This window comes from Siniperca chuatsi, linkage group LG13 (genome assembly GCF_020085105.1).
Source record: "Siniperca chuatsi isolate FFG_IHB_CAS linkage group LG13, ASM2008510v1, whole genome shotgun sequence".
NCBI lineage: Eukaryota > Metazoa > Chordata > Actinopteri > Centrarchiformes > Sinipercidae > Siniperca > Siniperca chuatsi.
In genome coordinates this window covers 14,853,728-14,875,371 of record NC_058054.1, presented here as the reverse complement: position 1 = coordinate 14,875,371, position 21,644 = coordinate 14,853,728, and the positions used below count along the sequence as shown (strand labels likewise).

At 41.3% G+C, this 21,644-nt stretch overlaps 1 protein-coding gene and 2 non-coding genes across 18 annotated transcripts; all 3 read left to right on the top strand.

Moving 5' to 3' along the window:
* The first annotated feature begins 73 nt into the window (after positions 1-73).
* Positions 74-21,616, top strand: eif4g1a (eukaryotic translation initiation factor 4 gamma, 1a). Of its 16 annotated transcripts, none has more exons than XM_044218763.1 (33): positions 74-553; positions 2,397-2,519; positions 2,604-2,690; positions 2,836-2,889; positions 3,762-3,782; positions 4,436-4,615; positions 5,434-5,533; positions 6,490-6,600; positions 7,548-7,741; positions 7,938-8,030; positions 9,017-9,092; positions 9,185-10,120; positions 10,219-10,307; positions 10,479-10,668; positions 11,227-11,360; positions 11,561-11,680; positions 11,842-12,234; positions 12,487-12,633; positions 12,752-12,988; positions 13,245-13,349; positions 13,611-13,907; positions 14,288-14,405; positions 14,487-14,583; positions 15,275-15,597; positions 15,777-15,898; positions 16,171-16,343; positions 16,494-16,619; positions 17,214-17,295; positions 17,445-17,543; positions 17,956-18,099; positions 18,210-18,291; positions 18,585-18,725; positions 20,183-21,616. In XM_044218763.1, exons 2-33 carry the CDS (start codon positions 2,445-2,447, stop codon positions 20,362-20,364), a joined length of 5,328 nt encoding a protein of 1,775 aa, XP_044074698.1. In that variant the 5' UTR covers positions 74-553; positions 2,397-2,444; the 3' UTR covers positions 20,365-21,616. The 16 variants fall into 16 exon arrangements, with proteins under 16 accessions (XP_044074698.1, XP_044074699.1, XP_044074697.1 ...); XM_044218764.1 differs by lacking the exon at positions 2,836-2,889 and adding an exon at positions 2,970-3,002 and having other exon boundaries at positions 2,393-2,519; XM_044218762.1 differs by having other exon boundaries at positions 2,393-2,519.
* On the top strand, positions 12,280-12,356 carry LOC122887670. The gene has a single exon (XR_006380587.1). It is a non-coding gene; the product is annotated as a small nucleolar RNA SNORD66 (small nucleolar RNA).
* On the top strand, positions 13,051-13,141 carry LOC122887671. The gene has a single exon (XR_006380588.1). It is a non-coding gene; the product is annotated as a small nucleolar RNA SNORD66 (small nucleolar RNA).
* Positions 21,617-21,644: the final 28 nt, after the last annotated feature.

Sequence of the window (21,644 nt, the reverse complement as noted above, 5' to 3'; positions counted from 1 at the left end):
ACTAAGGACTTATAATTGTGCGGGAAGGGCTGATGAATCGATCTAAGCTCCTGTATCACGTGACCAAGGAAACGGCATCAAATTTTAATTTTCCCGGAAGTTACCCATGCGACTTGGAGGCGCACCGGCTCCACAGACCAGAAACATCGCATTATGGCCTCGCTCTGAGTCTCCTGATGCGACAGCTGTGTACATACCTAACCGGCAATCCGTCACCATCGACGCCTTGATCATGGACCTCCGGTCCAGAGGCTTTTTTCGGGCCCATCGGAGTTGTCAATAGTACTCCCGAAGTACTATATTATTTGATTTTGAGCACTGTCACTTTTGCACGCCCGGGGATTTAAACCGAAGTGACAGTAGTAGCACTCACCCCATCTGCCGGTCAGCTAACTAGCTTGCTAACGCTAAGTCAATAGCCAAGAAGGGCATCACTTTTCTTTTGGAGTAAAGGACAAGGAAACTACAACACCACTACTTTCAGTAACAGAAGACTGATCAGAGGCTGATTCCCCGATTTCCCATCTTACAACATATTCACTATTGATTCCTGGTAAGAATAAATCCAACTGACGGTGCTAGCTTGAAGAACACCGGAGCTTTGCTTCGTATTTGTCAAAGGCACACAGGCTAGCTAATGTTAGCTGGTTGAAAAGGCCCTGCCGGCTGTCAGTCTACACACTAGTATAGCTAGCCAGCTAACATTGCCCAGAATACGAGAACAGATGCAAACAAATTAATCTAAATGTTAGTTAAAATGTGGTTAGTTCATCTTGAGGCATCCTTTAGTTATCTTAACGCTAGCTGAAGTGACAGCCAGGGTTCCTCGCTCTCGTGGGTAATCTTCATTTGGTTACCGTTATCAACGTTGGCTTCGTGGGGTAACGCTAGTTAGCCCTAACCCTTACTGTTTCATGGTTTAAAAACGATTTTCACTGCGTTTTAGAAGTAATGTCTTGGCGGTAACAGTTTAACTTAAAATCTGATCTTATTGTTAGCATAATATTGGCTCAAGTTAAATGTCAGGTTGAAGGTTTTATTTGCTCGCGTAGCTTGCTGGGCCTGTAATTAAATACACCTCGTAGGACAGGGCTGGGCTAAACCGCTAACATTAACCAACAATAGCTTAACTGTAACTTAATCGGTGTCAAGTGTTGCAACATCATTGCTAGGACCGGTTTATTTGCTGTTCTGATTAGTAAACAAATGGTACCTTGGTGCAGTAAAACTATCAGACTGAACTCTGTGTAAGTTAAGGTTAAATGTGGACTCAGCCACGTAGCGTAACTAACCAAAATGTCTATGATAGTGGGACACGTATCGTTAGCCGGCTGTTGGCTAACGATTTAACCCTCTTCGGCCGGGAATGCTGCCTCGCTAGCGGGCCAGTAAAATGCCTTTCATCCTATAACTTAGCTAAGACACAATGATAAGCTTTTCCTTGACTACTTGTCATATTTAATGACGGTTCATAAGACTGTTTAACCGTGTCTGCTGGCAGAACCATATGGTAGCTTTGCACATTGATGCCCTGTCTAAAAGAAGCATGGCACTAGCTAGCAGCTAACGATAGATCCTGTGTCAGCAGGTGGATGGTGCATGACACGTCTGCTAGTAGTGTTTATTAGTTTTGATCAATTTCAGCATGTCTTAGCTATTTCAGCACATATACAACAAACATTTATCTTGATGAGAAAACTGCCGTCAGTTTTGAAATGGATATTGACATAATGTTATTTGAATGGATTATTTGCACATGTAGCTAGCACAACCAGGGGGCATTGAAGCCACTGTTAACATAGTAAATGAACTTTGACCTCAGGTATCCATTTTCTTAAATTCACTCAAAACCGGACCAGTCCAAGTGATTTGGTGGCAGCCACATATGAGCTGGAAGTAGATCTCTAAACCTTTATAAGTAAGCCCCATTAGTATTTGTCCCCTATTTGCTTTTTTGCTGTTTTGCCAAGTCATGATCATTTAGGAATGTGTTTTGTTTTTCTTTAGGGGGGTTTTTACAGTCCAAGTCCCCCATGTTGAAGTGACTTAATAGCCACCATGACCTTTTTCTACACAAAATATAGACAGTTTTGGATGGAGATTAAAACATGCACCAGCCATGCAATATGCTAGTGAAAAACATTTTGGGAGGTGGTGGTGTTATCACAGGCAAAACAACTGGCCACACCCTCTCTGCTTGTTTAGATGTTGCCACACTAAAGGTCCATGTCTTTGTACAGTGTTTTCTGATATCTTACCTGTATGGGTGCAATTATCATGTTTAACGGAGATCAAAGTTGAACTGAAAGCAATTTCAAATCAATGCCTCTCATTAACACTTGGTTAATGCTTAGTTGTTCTTTTTTGTATTTCTTGCTCTTCTCTTCCTCAGACAGGCTGGCAAAACAACGCCACCCTAATGCAGAACCATAAAAGAACGTGAAATGAACAAACCACCACAGCCTATAACGGGACCCGCTTCTGTCCCAAACCCTGCCCCATCCCCTGGATTGACACAGGTGAGAGCAACGGACCTTGTAGAAGTTTTTTTGGTAGATTAAAGTTCTGTAACAAATATTTTTCCTCCATTCTCTCTTCTCAAGGCTGCCTACGGCCCTGGTCAGCCCCCTTCTCTTGTTTTTGCCACCCCTCCACCTCCACAAATGAACTCTGCACCACAGCCAAGACAGGTATTGATTGCTCACAGCGAGTTTTTACATTTATTTAATTTATTTATTTATTTATTTATTTTAATTTTCCCAGCATTCAGTGTCTAAGTGTGTGATATGTTTTTCCTTGTAATGAGAACCCCCCCTTTCTTACTCTTTCACAAAGATTTCTGACACGGCTTCTACTGCTATACGGCTTTGGCTAAATCTGTGTATGTGTGTGAGTGTTATAGGCAATTTGCCATCTTTCTCCTTCAGTGTCAATCTTGACTTCTTTCCTCTCTTCTGCTGTCCTCCCAGTTTGCTGCAGGGCCTCGTACTTTACACCAACAGGTACTAACACCCCTCACTTTTCCTTACATCCCCTCTGTCTGCTTAGTGTAATGCATGCTTTCCCTTCCACATGTTGGAGAAGTAGATGAGAACACTGTAGTATTTATTAGACGAGTTAACTTTTGCTGAGGTCCAATAACGTTGAGTGCTATATCTAATTCTAGAAATGCATGTTTCTCTATAGGAAGTTGTGCCATTTTTTTAAGTTGTTGCCTTGTCACAATATGTTAAAAGCAGAGTTCACCCAGGCCTTATTTATTCTTTATTCATCCTGCACCTGCACATACCCCCCCCCTAATACTCCTTTGCACTAGCAAGACATCGTCCCAAACCTGCTGTCAGAATGACACTGTGACACTGCAATGTCAAGTCATTCAAAAATCATTTATTTTTAAAATCCTTTTATAGTCAGGTTCAAATCAAAACAAGAATAGGCTTAACTGTTTAAAATTTTGGTACCTGCAGCATTCTTAAATTTTTTTTCACTGCCCGCATGCGCGTGTAGCCCTTAAAATGATTCTTTAACCACTCAAAACTAGGACCCAGAGGACTTCAGGGGATCCTACTTCTACGCAGACCTGTACAGAGCTGCATGGTTGTTTGAGCTTACTGTTCATGGCTGAGAGATATTTTGCTGCTGCCTCTCATACTTTCTTCTTACACCTTGTAATCTCAACCTTCCACATTGTCTCTTGTCCCCATTTTCACCTTAATCTCACTCCCTCTCTTGCTCTCTGCTCATGTGTTGCGCGGCTGAAGGGTGGATACAGAGCATTACAGGTAACAGCTTTTCTCTTCGCACCCCCCCCCCCCTAACTTGGGCTAATCACAGTAGGGCTTTTCACACTGCACTTAGCCCCAGGCTAAGGGAGCTGTTAGCCCCAAGCTAAGAAAGCTTTCACACTGGCACAATCCTGGCACATTCCAAGTGGGCTAACCCCGACTTTAGCCTAGGGCTTGCTGGCACTGCTCCGGAGCACATTTAGTCCCGAGTTTGCAGCGTTATCCCCTGAAAATCGACTAAACACGGGGCTAAAGTAAAATGAGTAGTCACGCGTCATTCTAGAAGGAAAACATTAGTAACCGCACATTTAGTGCAGTGTGAAATGTATAGACCTGGGCTTAGGTTAACCCTGGTTAACAATGTGTGTGTGAAAAGGGGCTAAGTTATCGCAGTGGGCTAAGAATTTGCAGTGTGAAAAGCCTTAGTGTAGCAGGGAGATATGACTTTCACTACAATTTAGACTCAGTGTAATCCAAGAACTGAACTTGCTGTACACCTTGGCAGTTGCTGTGAGTGCGACTGCATTCTAACACATGGGTTAGGACTACCACAGTTAAGAGTCTACATGTACACACAGAGCAACAGGTTTGCTTGAGCTGTGATACACTCTTCATCCTTGTTCCTTCGTTCTTCCTCATCTGTTCTCTAGAGTTACTATCAGAACCGACCAGCCATGGCTACCAGTGCTCCAAGGGTGCAGACAAGTAGTGGCCCACGACCTGTCGGACCCACTCACGTCTACCAGCCCAGCTCCCAGATGATGATGATTTCCCAGCAGCAGCTGTCTTTCGCTGGCTCCCCTCAGGGCTACTTCATCCCCCCTGGACAGGTTGGTTTACATTAGTAATCATCAGTTTGTTAAAATGGCACACATATTATCATTCTACACAACAATCGGCCCCCAAAAGACTGAGTATATGCTCATCATATTACCACACTGGCCCGAATATAAGACAATATTTTTTTGAAGAAATTACATTTGAAAGGACTAAGATATTTGCATGTTAACAACTGCAGATGGTGAGAGTACCTACTCCTACAGAGTGAGCTTATTACATTAAAAGAGTGTTACATTATGAGTTCTTTATCACCTTAATGTTGCGAGGCTAACGAGGTTCTTAATGTCGGTTTATAGTGTGTCTTTTAGACTTAAACAGCCCCAAAATTGTTTAGGAACCACAGTTTAACCTACTGGAATTTCTGACAGCTCATGTAGCTTGTTTTGCTTCTATGGAGAAACTGTAATTTTTGACGATTGAAAATGAGTCGAAAGCATCTCTCATTGATTTTGATCGGGGACCAAATCATCTCTCCACGAATCACATAAAAAAAGTCCAAGAATTACCAGTGTCAGAATACCAGCCAGAGAATTCTGACTACTTTCAGGAGCCTGACCAGAGAGTGTGTGAGCACATGACTGATAGACACAATGAAGAATTAGCTGCATTTGAAAACCTGTTTGTACAAGCCACACAGATTTAGGAGTTTGTCTTCCAAAAACAGGTGTTGAAAAGGGGAGGGGGGGTCATATTATTTGGGCCAATACGGTACGTTACTGTGGAGTTGGCAGAGATTGACCTGAAGCTCTCACAACTTAATTGTTTTATCTATTGTTGTTGTATCTGACTCTTTATTTTGTTTTTGCAGTACCGGGCCCCATATATGCCCCCTACTCAGCAGTATCCTGTGACCAGTGGTACAGCAGGCTTCTTTCCGGGAACTAGCCCTGCTGAATACCCTACTTATGGTAAGGCTTTTTGCCCAAGACCAACAACAACCAAGCACAACCATAAACATGGAGGATTATAAGTTAAAAGAGGCCAGAAGCCCAAATTTAACTGAGATTTTAAGTTGAAGCATCTAGTTTTATTCGCTATCCATTTGCGCACCTCTTTGCCCATAAGGTATCGCTGGGTGTGTCATGGTTTTGCTTGGCTGGTTGGTGTGTTTAATGTCTTTCTGGGTCAAAACACTGCTGTATGTGGTGAACCGCCAGTTGTATGTGGTCTGGCTTGATTCTGCTTTGGCCTGTGTTCTTTCTATCTGCAGTCTCACCTGACACTGCCTTACAGGTTCCATGAAATGGCTTTGAGACAAAAATTTTGCTGGATGTAAGTCCATATTAAACATGATGTTGGGGTGGGATTTAATGTTAGGACAGATATAATTTGAATATTAATGAGAGTTCAAAAGTATCCAGGAGAAAGACCAAAATGAAAGGCAATCATTTGAGTATGGCTGCAACCACTGCACTTGGGGGGGATTTAAATGCCACCCCAAACACACTTTTGACCTGTGTTACTGCTGCAAATGGTCATTTGGTTAAGGACAAATGTTCTACAGATTTGTTTTGATGTGAGCCATTGGGTGGGTAAAACTAAAACATCCCATTTTATTGGCATATGCCACACCCCTGAGTGGAAGATGGTTCAGTGAACAGAATTTAAAACTTTCCAGGAAGAAAATTATTTTTATTTAAAGATATGCAAAAAAATACAGTTCACATAAGAACAAGATGCAGCTAGGAACACAAGGTAAGAATACAGTAAAGACGTTGTTCATTTCATGGGACCTTTTTAACACCCTGCTTCCTCTGGATCCTCTCATTAACTCATTCTGCATCTGTCTTTTCCTGCCCTTTCTCCTTCTTTCCTCCCTCTCCCGTCCCTCACTCCCTTCCTCTTGTTTGCTGCGTTGGTTCAGAGCCCTCTCTTGCTGCGAGGGAGAGGCGGGGTGGTGGGGGGAGAGGGGGCGGGCGAGAGAACGGCCGTCTCTCTCTCCACGGTGCTCCTCTCACCTCCCAGCGCTACCCTGGTGAGTAGTGTGTGCTTGTGTGTTGGTCAGCAGGCTTTAGTGGCAAAAATCTCTGTGGCACTTCCTGTCTCCGATAATGTTGTAAATTTGTTTTTTCTTTTGGTAACACATATACTTCTATGTGCAAATGGGATACAAAGTGAAGGACACATGCATATATATATATATATATATATATATATATATATATATATATATATATATATATATATATATATATATATATATATATATATATATATATATATATATATATATATTCTGTTTAAATATTTTTAATTAAATAGTTGGCAAAAAGAACAATAGCTGCCTGCAGTGTGCCATTGCCAGCCCGCAGATTTCTTGCTAGCTGAATACTCTACATATTTCCTAGCTGAAATTCCACTTTTACAATTTCATATGTTTCAGATTTTGATTAAATTATGTATTTCAATGAAAGAAATCATGTATTGCAAATTTCTGGATTTATATCATAAGCTAGCAAGTAATGTTGGCTGTGTTTATTTACTACAGAGCACTTTAACATGCCGCTTCTGTCCGACCTTCACAGTCTGGATATGAAGGTTATTATTATTCCAAAAGCCTGTGTCATAACCTACTTCATACAAGTTTGTAATTTGTTTATATCTTGATCCACACACCTCCATATAGGCATGGTGGATTCTTGTTTTTGTGTTCCTACAGGAATCTCAACTCTGAGATGGTTTTTTTTTTTCTTTCTTTTTTTTTCTTGTAAGGTCAAAATGTCAATAAGGCCTATACCCACAAATCCCACAAACCGCCTTGCAGAGTTTTTTAGAAAAACACAGAAACTTAAGAATTTTGGGTCATAACTACAGGAAAAAAATCTTGTGAATCCTGGATGGATGATTATTTTAGCTGCGTCTTGTACTCATATTGTTTTCTTGTCATTATTAATGCTTTTTTGTTTCATTCTAACCTTACAGCAGGAGCGTACTACCCAGCTCAGCCACAGTACCCTCAGCCTGTCCAGCCTGCACCGGTAATGATCAACCCCGCCCAGCAACAACCACAAGCCCCGCCTCCTCAGCAACCACCAGCACAGTCACAAGGCCCACCAAAGAGGGAACGCAAACCGGTAGTGTGTCACGACAAAAGGGCAGCGCACCTCTTGTCTGAGGTCAAAAAAAATTGAATGGACTGAAAGTGTTTTGTCTGTTCAATGTGGAACATTCTCTTTTAGCTGAAAATAACAATAGTATTTATAATGGGTGGCAGCTATAGATCAGCAGTGACAGGATCATTACACACTGTATTTTAATGTTGGTTACATGTTTTGTGGAAACTTAACCAATATTTACCCTGTCTCCTTATAGATAAGAATACGAGACCCCAACCAGGGTGGGCGCGATATCACAGAGGAGATCATGTCTGGTGGAAGGTCCACCACCACACCAACTCCCCCACAGGTAGGAATGCTTTTGGGAAGACTGGTTTCAATTGACTCATTTAAACTCAGATCTGAAGCAAACAGGGTTGTGTGTATAGTTAAAGACAGAATTGTTTTAGCGATTGTTATAAGTAAGTATGTAAGTTCTGAGTGCTAATAATTATTAATGTGGCATAAAGCTATAGTTTTTTCTTATTTTAGAAATCAACATTTTTGTTAGCTATTCTGACTTCAGGTACTGTATGTCTGGGAAATAAAGTGAATGAAAAACACCGAAAAGGACGGAGAGTTCTAACTGGTGAAAATTTTCAGTCTGAAATAAATACTTATAGTTGGCTCATCTGAGAATGTAGTCATTTTTCCAAAAGTGAAACAAATATATTGTTTACAACTTAATATATTACGATTTAATTACACCTAAGAACATTACTGGTTAAAAATGTACATCTTCAGCATATCATCACAGTATTTTTTATTTTGAAGAAAAACAATGACCTTTGGTTGGTTTGTATGAACAAAGGACATATTGTCAGTGAAAACAAAGCAGAGTTTAGGAATTCTTTACACACCAGCTCCCAACTTGCAACTGATTGCATGTTTTCACATCTCGGTGCTAACATCTTATTAGCACAGCACAGATCTATCACAGAGTTTCACTGAACAAACGAAAGCCAAAGCAAATACACACAAATATGCCCTGATGTTTTGAGCTGTGGTTATATTTTAGGCTAGGTTGCTTTAACTAGCAAGTACATTGAGTTGCCAGTTGGGTTGGGCAAAACCTTGGAAACACTTTCAAAAAAAATGCAATATAATTCAACAAGACACACTACAGCCTTGGAAGTTGCTAAAGAGTTTAATCAGCATGTCTTTGATATAGTCTCAACTAAAAGTGAAAATGAAGATTGCATTGCAGGGATGTTGTGATTGATTACATTAAACACATTGATGTAAAAACACAAAATTGTTGATCAAAAAACATTAAATACTGTTTTGTGACTGTAGGCCTCCATAGCAGATGCAAGTCCTGCACAGACCAATGGTGAAGTTATACAGCCAGTCACTACAGTGACTAGAAGAGGTGAGTACATTTTCTCAGTTTTGGTTTACATAAAAAAAATGCAAGATGGCTGTATTCCACATTTTCCTTATTGTGATTCTTTCACTGCCCAGATGAAAATATGGAGCCTCCTGCTAGCGCTGAAACCCCACCACCTCCTGCCACGGCAATTACAGAGCCTGTGGTGGAGGCCAAACAGGAAATGGACAACCAGATTACACCACCTGCTGAGTTAGCCGCACAATCTGTTGCCCCTACAGCTGCTGCTGAGGTGCCATCCCCATTGATAAAGGACCAGCAGTCTTCCTCTTCCCCCCCTCCAGCAGCAGCATCTAGTACTACTCCTGCTGAGGCAGAAAATAAAGTTGATACTAAAGTTGGTGACACAGTAGATGCTCCTGTCGGCCCTTCAGCATCATTAGCAGTACAAGAGGTGCCTGTCAAAATGGAGGAACCACAGGCTGCCCCAGCTCCACCTGAGAAAGCACCAGAAAAGGAACAAAAGAAAACAGAGGAAGTGAAGGAATTGGAAAAAGAGGAGAAGGTGGCCAGCGCTAAGTTGGAGCCTGCAGTTGATGTTGCTGCGACAGTTACCCCTGTTAATGAGGCAAAAGAAGAAGTGGCTACAAAACCGGCAACTGAAGTCTCTCAGCCTCCACCCTCTGCACAGGAACTTGCTGCTCCACAGGCCCAGAGCGCTGCCCCGAGCTCTGCCCCTGAACCTGTACCCGAACCCACACCGGCTGAAACGGCAGAGCCTCCTCTCTCCAACGGCCTTCCTCAGGACATTGAGGAACTGTCTGAGGATATGGCATTTTCAGACACTACAACCCTTGACAAGCCTGACGCTTCTCAATCTCAGGAATCCACACCTGTGGCTAAAATGGCAATGCCAGCCCAGGAGGAGAAGGAGACGGAGGAGGAGGAGGAGGAGGAGGAGGAGGAGGAGGAGAAGGAGAAGAAGAAAGAGGAAGAGGGGAAGGAGAAAAGTGAGGATGCCCCTCCCACCTCTGTTAGCTGCCCTACAGATGAATCTACTACTATGCAAGGTAGGGTGGAGTTGATTCTCGCTTACATTTGTGATTGTCATATGTGTCATGCTGGTCTTCTGAGAGATTTTAATGTGAACACTGTCCTTTTCTTGAAGCTGCTATGTCTGTGCCAAAGAAGAGGAAGAACATGAAGGAGTTCAACAAGAAGGAGGCCATTGGAGACCTCCTGGATGCCTTCACAGAGGTGTGTATCAGTTCAACATGAAAGATTGAAATTAACACAGGGCCATGGTGTTTAAGTGTCTCAGCAGTTTCAGCTGTATCAATAATATTTTTGAGGATATTTTACAATCCCTGAAGAGTAACTGAGTTATTGTAATACTTATTCATCTCTTCCTGTTTTGTTTTGCCACAGGAGCAGGATACCAAGCCTGCTCCTGAACCCTCGTCCACTCAGGCCGACCCTGTCCCTGTTGCTCCAGCTGAACCTCCCGCTGAGCTTGCAGATGAGACCTGGGAGGAAAAAGAGGACAAGCAGAATGCTGAACCTGACGGGCCTAAAGCGACAGCTGAGCCAACTGGGCAGAAATACCAGTACAAAGAAGGTAGTTTGTGACTAAGTTTTTGTGTGTAGTTGAACGGTAACAGCTACCGTTTAGATGTATACTTGTAGCTATGATGATGTTTTTTTAGGTGCATATGCATCCTAAAGGCGCATAAAATAAATCTAAGGGCACAGTCAAATGTCATATTTTTGTTTAATGTTAATGCAACACTATGTTTGCAAAATGTCAAAATATTTTTAGACATCATAATTCACAAATGGACACAAACAACTAAATTCATGAAACCTATTAAAGGTTCTATTTTAGATACCTTTCTGTTCAAAATTGTGTACATCCCTTGACATTTTTAAACAATTTATGCTACAAGCGTGGAATAACAGTGGCTACTCACCATACAGCAGGTTCATGCATAAAGATTGTCAAGCATCCACCCTCTCAAAGTGTCTCATTCAAGACTTAAGACACATTTTCCCTACCATCTACAGTGCTATAAAGCTGTACTAACTCTGAGCTTTTTCATATTTAAGGGAGGACATGTCCTTGCTTATCAGTTTTCCACATTCTACATTTAATTCTCTGCATTCTCACATCTCTCAGAACAATGGAAGCCAATAGACCCAGAAGAGAAAAAGAGGTATGACAGGGAGTTCCTCCTGGGCTTCCAGTTTATCGGTGCCAGTATGCACAAACCCGAGGGCCTGCCTATCATCAGTGATGTGGTCCTAGACAAGGTAGGTGATGTTTTGCGTCATTTTGCTGTGGAGCGCGGCGATAATGTCATTCATGCATGACATTATGACATCATAACAAATTTTTTAATATATCCTGGTGATTTATGATAGAGAATTAGGAAACTTGACATACCTCTTGTCAGTTTTTTGTATTTTTGTATGGCCACAGAGGTCATTTTGCCTTTTTACTTTAACTTCAGGCGAACAAGACTCCACTGCGGCCTGCTGACCCAGCTCGACTGATGAATGTCGGTCCTGATTTTACTCCCTCATATTTGGGGAACCTTGGGAGCAGATCAGTGGGAGGACCACGAGGCCCGGTGAGTGAATTTGTCTCTTCAATTTCAGAGGTGGTTTATTATGAAAGGAAATTCTCGTCCCTTTTTCATAACCGTGATTATGGCAATAACCATAATTCGGAGTATTTGTTTTGTTGAATAAGGGTTCTTTGCTAAATGTGCATCCCTTCCCCTCCTATTAGCCACCTGGGCCACGTCGCTCCCAGCAGGGTCAGAGGAAAGAGCCCAGGAAAATTATCAGCAGCATGTCCCTCAGTGATGACGTGCAGCTCAACAAGGCTGAGAAGGCCTGGAAGCCCACGGCGAAGAAGTCCACTCGCACCCGTGTCGGGGAGGAAGTCGATGAAGGAGATGATCCCGAACAGGCCAAGACTCGAGAGCTGTTCAAGCGTCTGCGCAGTATCCTCAACAAGCTGACCCCTCAGAAGTTTCAGGAGCTGATGAAACAGGTGACGGATCTGACAATAGACACAGAGGAGAGGCTGAAGGGAGCCATTGACCTCATCTTTGAGAAGGCCATCTCAGAGCCAAACTTCTCCGTGGCCTACGCCAACATGTGCCGCTGCCTTATGGGGGTAAGTCGTATCCGGTATGTCCGGATCTTGTGCTTTTATAATTTGCTCCAATGATGACTTCTGTTTTGTGCCACGTGTCTGGGCCACTGAATGTTCATGATGGTATTGAGGAACTGATGGAGCACACTGTTGATTTTCATTTTATGATTAACATTTTTATAATCACATTTTTATGCCATATAATTATTAGTGAGATTAAAAATGTATATTCATTAACAAATTGTAATTGTACTCAATGTTTTCTTCCTTCAGTTGAAAGTCCCCACCTCAGACAAGCCAGGAGTTTTTGTGAACTTCCGCAAACTGCTGCTCAACCGCTGCCAGAAAGAGTTTGAGAAGGACCAGGATGATGATGAAATCTTTGAGAAAAAGCAAAAAGAGTTGGAGGCTGCCAAAGCTGTAAGAAAGTGATATTTTACTGTCACTGTCCCAACCGCCACAGTTTTTGTTTATTTAGACTAAACAGATCATTTTACCCCACCACTAAGCACAAACACCCACTTGTATCTGCCCTCAGGGAGAGGAGCGTGAGCGCTTGAGGGTGGAGCTGGAAGAGTCCAGAGACCAGGCCCGCCGCCGTTCACTGGGAAACATAAAGTTCATAGGTGAGCTCTTCAAGCTGAAGATGCTGACAGAGGCCATCATGCACGACTGCGTAGTGAAACTACTGAAGAATCATGATGAAGAGTCTCTGGAGTGTCTCTGCAGGCTGCTCTCCACAATTGGCAAAGACCTGGACTTTGAGAAGGCCAAGGTAAGTAAAGCAAAAACACACACAGATGGAAGTCAGTATAAAACATTTACACATTCAGCCTTCTCCTGTGATGACTTGTTTTTTTTTGTTTTTTTTCTTGTGCCACGTGTCTGGGCCACTGATTACTAGTGATGGGACTGAGGAGCTGGGGAGTCAGCTCTCTGCACATAAATCAATCTCACACATTAATTTACCCTGAGCTTGACATTTTGTAGCCATGAGTCTTAAAAGCAGCTTTTTCCCGTGTCCCTGTTAGCCTCGTATGGATCAGTATTTCAACCAGATGGACAAGATCATCAAAGAGAGAAAGACCTCATCCAGAATCCGCTTCATGCTGCAAGACGTCTTGGACCTCAGAAAGGTAAATATTGATTCTTCCATAGCAAGATGTTGCAATGAAGAGCCGATAACAAGCATTAATAGTAGTGACAAATGCTGAGAAGTATTCCCGGATGAGCAAAATTGTTTTATACTGTGTGTGAAGTAATCCACGGGAATTATGAGTCACATGGGAATCCTGAATGTAGACATTAAACGATAGGTATTGGAACAGCTTAAACTGTTTTTTTTATTTTTTTTATTTATTTTTTTTTTATAACCATCTTCCATCTGCGATCTACAGAATAACTGGGTGCCTCGTAGAGGAGACCAGGGTCCAAAAACAATTGACCAGATCCACAAGGAGGCAGAGATGGAGGAGCACAGAGAACAGATAAAAGTTCAGCAGCAGCTCCTTTCCAAGAAAGATGGAGGAGGTGGAGGAGGAGGAGGAGGCAGGATGGGTGGGAACATGGGTGGTCGAGGCTCTCACGCACCAGGAGGTGCCCGGAATAGCCAGCCTCAGGATGAGGGATGGAACACGGTGCCCATCTCCAAGAATAGACCCATCGACACCACCCGCCTTAGCAAGATCACGAAGGTAACATCCTGAGTCTAACATGGAAAGTTTCACTACTTGTTTTATCTAAAATCTTGGTCTCTGAAACCCCAGCTGCTGTTTTCATTCATATATATATATATATATATATATATATATATATATATATATATATATATATATATATATATATATATATATATATATATATATATATATATATATATATATATATATATATATATATATATATATATACACACACACACACACACACACAGTTTAGTCAAATAGTCTTGCACACTTATTCTGCTAAGTCAAGAATTCTGCTTCAGAATTAAACTGAAGTTTAACCTGATGATTTAGTAGTTGGGTAAATGTGTATGTAGTAAATAAATATGGCTTTTGTGTTTCCCTTTTAGCCTGGTGCTCTGGACTTCAACAATCAACTGTTGGCTCCAGGGGGAAAAGGCATGTGGGGTAGCTGGGGCAAAGGCAGCAGTGGAGGAACTGGAGCTAAACCAGCAAGTGGAGAACAGGGTAAAAGACCAGTTAAGAGTGTGGTTTTAAGTAGTTTTTTAGTGGTTAGAGACTTGTTAATCTGTCCTTTTACTCTTTTAGATTCTGGTCGTCCAACTACCCTCAACCGTTTCTCAGCCCTGCAACAGTCTGGGTCGTTGATGTCTTCAACAGACTCTGATCGCAGAGTTCCTCAGAGGTATTCAGCAGCTGCAGACATTTTCTCACCAAGTGAAATCTCTTGTCCTTGTGCTTTACCTCCTTCAATGTTTACAAGAGTAAATGGCCTATAAGAGTTTCTTTTAGACATTTCCATGTTTAAACTCTTTATTGTCTTTTACTTGTTAATCCATCTGTAAATTTGATTATAAGCACTCAATATGTGATACCTATTGGACATGTTTTAGGCACTACAGGAATATATGCACTAAATTTGTATCCACAGTATTTTCACTTTGTTGTATTATCATTACTAAGCCCACTCAAACTGATAATGGCAGTACATTTTCAAATGTCAATCTTAATGAGATACATTTTAAGTTTTAAAATAATGTTACCTTCACTTGCTTACAGTTTCTCCCTGCTCAGATCCTCCACTTTCATTTGTTTGTTATTCATGAAACCCTTCAGAGTCAGCACAGAATACAAGACTGCACAAACATATGATTACTAATTACATTATAGATGTTCAGAAGTAACATTTAAGACAATTTCCAAACTGGCAGTTTGCATTTTAAAACCAAATTCAACAGAGTTTGGGGAGACTTTCCTTATCAATTCATATATAAATTGTTTGCACATGTGACCTGTTGAGTGACCAGTTTAAGATAACATTTGACGGTAGAACATTGTGATAAATGTGGACCTTTTGTCTCACTTACAACCTTTAGGTCAAGCTCCAGCCGTGAGCGTGGTGGCGACAGAGACAGGATTGAACGTGACAGGGATCGGTTTGACCGGTTCGATCGCAGTGAGGGTCGGGAAGGTCGTGATGACAGGAGCAGCCAAAACCAAATCACCAAGAGAAGCTTCAGCAGAGAGTCGCAGGAGCGTGGCGGGAGGGGCGGAGACAGCCGGGCCTCTGCTGATCCTGTGCGTCGCGTGGCCAGCATGACCGACGACAGGGACAGAGGAAGCCGGGACAGAGGAAGCCGGGACAGAGGAAGCCGGGACAGAGGAAGCCGGGACAGGGGTCCAAGTAAAGATCTTGCAGGTGAAAAACTCATGAAGCAAAAGTGAAGATTTGAAATAGATATGATGGTAGAACGAGGTCCTGGAGGATAGGCTGACTGTGTGAGTTATACACACAGAGATTAGGATGCCAGACATAAGAGGAATGATATTTAACTTGTATTGTCCCTTATTTTTATTTATTTATTTATTTATTTGCAGTTAAGCGTGAGAGCGCCCCCACGCCTCCTCCTTCTCTTGCAAAGCCTGCCTTGACTGAAGAGGAGGTGGAAAAGAAGGCCAACGCCATCATTGAAGAATACCTTCACATCAATGACTTGAAGGTACAAACGTGACACTGTGTACACTGGCATGCAACAAAGTGAATGTTACTTAAAGGACCAGTGTGAAGTATTTAGTGGCATCTAGTGGTGAGGTTGCAGATTGCAACCAACTGAATACCATTTCTGCCATATTCTGCCAATAGATCCCCCTCAATCTTACACACTGGTCCTTTTAAATGCATGTATATTATCAGGCTTACCAGCAAATGCTTTGAATATGAAACTGCTCTGATGGCTATCATCTTCTGCGTCTTCTTCCGCTGGTGCTGTAGGAGGCGTTGCAGTGTGTGGCTGAACTCAACAGTGCCTCCCTGCTCTATGTGTTTGTGCGGAGCGCCGTGGAGTCGACGCTTGAGCGCAGCACCATCGCTAGAGAGCACATGGGCCTGTTGCTGCACCAACTTGTAAAGGCAGGGACATTGCCCACGCAGCAGTACTACAAAGGGTGAGCATCACACTGTGTTTCCAATGTCTGAAAAGGTTGTCACCTCTAGTGCTTCCTTATTAACTCTTGACAGACTGATTTGGGAAAATTAAACTACCAAAGGTGTGTGTTTCAAGTGAGAGTGAGTGCTATGTGTTTTTGGGACCGTAGGCTGGAAGAGACCTTGGAGGCTGCGGAAGACACGGCCATAGATATACCTCACATCTGGCTCTACCTGGCTGAACTCATTACCCCCATGCTCCATGAGGGAGGCATCCCTATGGGACAGCTCTTCAGGTGAGCTACAGTATGGGGGAATCAGCAAAAATAATTTAATCAAATAAGTCTAAACAAGTCTGTCACAGTCTGTTAGAAACTGATTCCTTTGGCCCATAGCTCTCTGTCCATAAATAGCATTGGATCCTCTTTTTGCCTTGACTTCTTATCAAATTTTTATTTATTTTTTAAAGTCAATTTTCAGGGTGATTGGCAGTGCTCTGACCCTAAACATGTTTTGCAGTAAGACATAATTCCCAGTCAATAGGATAACTGGGACACTTTTGTCAGTTTCTCACAAATGTTAGAGAGGTCTCTTTAGTTACTCTTGTCTATCATTCCCCTTCTATTTGCCTCTCACATTCAGTAGGATTTATGAACATATTTAATGCACACGATGGCCAATTCATGTATCCTGGTGCAAATGAAGAATCACACTTATCTGCTCTCACTGCAGTAACTGAAAGATGCGTTAATGTCACCAACAATCAATTACTTTTTTGCCTTGAGTATGTATAACTATTGTTTTATTAACAATGGTAAGAAATAAGACAACTGAATAATAATTCAGTTCAAAGAAAGTTTACATTTAATTCAATGTAATTATGTCTTCAGGGAGATCTCAAAGCCTCTTGTGCCTCTGGGCCAGGCTGGCGTGCTGCTGGTACAGATCCTCCAGTTGCTCTGCAAAGGAATGGTATGTGCTACATAAATCCCGGGATGAGGCATATCCATACTGAGTGCAAACTGCCACAGCTCTTTCATTACATCCTGTTGTACATAAAGAAAATCCTAATACTTCGTGCAGTTTGACATTTTAGACTCACTGGATTTTTTTTCCATCAGACCCCTAAGAAGGTCGGGGCCATGTGGACAGAGGCTGGGCTGAGTTGGAGTGATTTTTTGCCCGAGGATAAAGACGTCAACAAGTTTGTCACTGAACAGGTCTGTAGTCTACGGTAGTACTAGACAGTAAAACAACTACAAACAACCACTTAGTGAGTGTGAAGTTTTTTCTTTATCGGGATGGATAGAACAGGCACAGGGAAATAACAGAGATTGTAAGCACTCATACAGAGAAGGCGCACTCAATAATGAAATACCTCGTAGAAAACGGACACATAATGTGCCAATATTTATCTTAAATATTTCTATAAATAAAGATATTGAATTGCAAATTCCAATACCCACTTACCCCTTATGATCTACACCTGTAACCACATGGCTGCAGACAAGAAAGATGAAATAAATAGATAAAAGTAGACAATGACATGTTGGTTTGTTTACATTTTCAAAAAAGAATAGCAATCAACTTACAAGAGTATCTTCAATTTTCTTTGTGTGTTTCATGATTTAGAAAGTGGAGTTCACCACAGGAGAGGAGATGGAGTCAAAGGAAATCGATAAGAAGAAGGTCCTCACTGGAGAGGAGCTCAGCAAACAGCTGGACAGACTCCTACAGGACAAAGCCAATAACCAGCGCATCGGAGACTGGGTTGAGGTGTGTGACCGTACTGGTGGTTTTACTTGAGACTTGAATATTCCATGCAGGGTTATTTATTCAATATAAAAGTTGAAAAAGTAATTGTTTCCTTCCTTATATATTTTCAGGCCAACTTGGACGAGCAGCAAACTGCTTCCAACCAGTTTGTACGAGTATTGATGACTTTAGTGTGTCAGTCTGCCATCATTTGTAAGTATGACTAATACAGCATGTAGAAGTAAGGGATGTCTGTTTTTGGCTCATCCTATATATTTGTTTGTTTAGTCTTTTCATCTCATAGCAGCAGGATGAATTCTCCACTTAGGGAAAATGTTTCAGTGTTGATATTCTGACGTTCTATGATGATTAAATGTAGAAATGCAAATCACAATATGCAATTGATTTTGCAGCCCTGGAAAGTGAAAATTTTTCAAGGCACACAAGACGTTTTTTTTCTCAATTCATGGTTTGTCTGAACAAGAGTTTGCTACTCCTCGTTACAGGTGACAACCCGTACAGGGTGGATTCACGGCAGATCAGCCTGAGGGCCAGTCTGCTGCAGAGATACCTGAGTGATGAGCAGAAAGAGCTGCAGGCCCTTTACGCCCTCCAGGCTCTGATGGTGGCCATGGAGCAGCCAGCGAGTGAGTAACCTGCTGTTAAATCTACCTGTAGGGTGCCAACAGTAATGTGTCAGGGCTAAACATACAGAGGTGGACAAAAAAACAGATACCTTATGATACAGTAGCCCTGTAACAAACGCTAAAGATGATGGAGCTTATAACTTTCAGGTTATTGATTCGATATGCAAATATATTCTTTATTGAGACCATAGTTTGTGGTGGTAGTAAAAACGTTCAATTAATCAAATGAGTGAGTGTGCAATTTATGTACTATATAAAACAATGAAAAAGTAGCATTCATGGCATTAACACCACTTTCTGCTCACAGTCCCACTATATATATATATATATATATATATATATATATATATATATATATATATATATATATATATATATATATATATATATATATATATATATATATATATATATATATATATATATATATATATATATATATATATATATATATATATATATATATATACACACACACACACACACACACACACACACACACACTACTCCTGTCACTGATGACACAACGTGGTGATGAATCATTAAGTGTCTGAAATCTCAGTTTACTCCTCACTATTTACTAGTGTTTATGCTGATTCCTATGTTAAGTTTTGATTGGTAGGTGGGAAAGGGATTTTTTTTTTTCCAGTGAGAAGAGCAAGAGACAAGACCAACACAGAAATCTGTCACGTGAAATCAACAGTAATGTTTTAAATTTGGCGGACAGTGGCTCATGTATGACCTCATCGCTTTCAGTGTTAAGCTGATGGAGAAAATAGATTTTTAGGGCATTTAACCAAATATGCTGTTAATTGTAGGACATTCAGTGTTAGTCATGGTCTATTTAATTCTTTGCCAAGTACTGCTTTTCTTTGTGCAGCCGTTTGTCATTTGATAAGTTTCTTTATGTTGCCTTGAAAAATCTCTTACGCTATGTCTACACTAAATAGATGAAGTAGTCTCATTTTTAAAATTGTGTTTGTGTGAAAACAACTTGGTGTCCACACTAGCAGTCCCAGGTAGTTTTTGTGAGACTTCTGCCCACAGTGAAACACCTGAACAATAGAAAGACAGAACACAAAATCAACATTAATACAAGTTAAAGATGACAGCTGTGTGATTGGCTACATTGACATTTAAAATGAGACATCACAGAGAAAGTTAGAGGCGACAGAAAGTGCTTCGTAACTTCACTGCCGTGTGGTAGCCCCCCTTTGTGATGTGACAAGAGAGAAGTCCGTTTAATGATGCCATATGCTAAACTCAGGATATGTGCATTAGCATAAATTACTTTGCATTGACGGCTTCAATAATGATGTTGTTATATTAATACCAACATGCAGCACAAACTAAACAATATGAGCTTATATTTACTGCAGGGCTGTTTATTGTAAGGCTTGTGTTATTTTTTCATTACCAATGCTCGATCAGTATTGACCTGTCTTCTGTCTCTGCAGACCTGCTGCGTATGTTCTTCGACGCCTTGTACGATGAGGACGTTATCAAAGAGGAGGCCTTCTACAAATGGGAATCCAGCAAAGACCCTGCGGAGCAAACAGGCAAAGGTGTGGCCTTGAAATCAGTCACCGCCTTCTTCACCTGGCTCCGTGAGGCAGAGGAGGAGTCTGACAAGGAGTGAAAGAATGAACTGAAAGCTGCTGCCCCCCTTTGGCAAGGCGGGGGCTCTGCAGGCAGCTGCGGAGAGTCATGGACTATATTGCCAGAGAGGCAGACTCAAATCAATCCTCAATGAGGAAAAATCTTTATTATGTTTTCTTTTCTTTGAGGGACGGACTCAGAAAACAATCATTTCTCTCTACGCTTCCTCTCTTGCTTCCTCATGATTTCCCCACGTGCTTGTGACAGCAAGTGTCCTCATCAAATAAACTTGAAAACTGATTCAGCAGGATTGCTTGTTAACGAGGTGTGAAGTATCCCACATCACTACAAAACTTTTTTGTCACAATAATACAAAACCAACATGCTGCTTTTTTATGGTTCCAGACAATTATAATGCCTAACATCCTATCAGATCTGTAAGAATAAACAGCAGGGCGTGTGGTGTAGTGGGTTCCCTGATACGTGGGTATCATCATGCCGTCGTGTGTGTTCAATCCAAACTCAGCTCTTATGTCTTTGTCCCTTACTGGAGTGTGCAGCATGACTGAAGTGTGTTTCTATTAATGATACAATGGACGAAACGTCGATAGACAAATGTACATGAACTAATCTTAATATGATGGAAGGAGTTTTTAAAGCAAAGGTCGTCTATTTTCTCTTCCTGTTTCCCATCATGAACTTATGAAAGGACAGAAACATGGAGGACTGATGTTGACCTTTGACCTTGACTACTAGGTGGTGGTCTTAATGCTTCCTCTAAGCCATCCTCTCCCATCCCCAGTAGTGAAACACACTGACTGACAATTCATCTTTACCTCTTCTATACTTAAACCTGAGCTGTCGTAGAGGACACTTAATGACCCAATCACCGTTAAAACTTGAAATCTACAGAAATTTGACTTGATGAAATATATAAAGTTAGAAAAACAAACACAGAAATGATCCGAAAGCCTTTTCTACTTTTAAGTGGAAACTTATTTTAGGAGCATTCTGTATAATAACGATAATTACAAAAACTTTTTTTTTTCAGTTTTATTTTTCAGAAATGATAAATTGCTGATGTAATTGCAGTGTGTCCTTTTCCAACAGAAACCGCAGTTGTCCAGATGCAAAGAGGTGCTTTAGATAATCCATTGATTATTAGCTGTATTGGAATTTTGTAAATATTTTTTTTTTTGCTTTCTTTATTTAAGAAATTATTGCTTCTTTTGCATCGGAAACTGGAAAGATGAGGTAACAGAACATTACAAATAAAGGACTTATTAAGTTGCTGAGCAGAGTTTTGCATAACGTGTGTGA

Excerpts from the sequence above, each read along its gene's own strand:
- eif4g1a (XM_044218763.1), top strand. The coding sequence starts at position 2,445 with ATGAACAAACCACCACAGCCTATAACGGGACCCGCTTCTGTCCCAAAC. Across the intron at positions 7,742-7,937 it reads CAGCGCACCTCTTGTCTGAG|ATAAGAATACGAGACCCCAA; the intron begins GTCAAAAAAAAT and ends GTCTCCTTATAG. Across the intron at positions 17,544-17,955 it reads ACAAGTTTGTCACTGAACAG|AAAGTGGAGTTCACCACAGG; the intron begins GTCTGTAGTCTA and ends TTCATGATTTAG.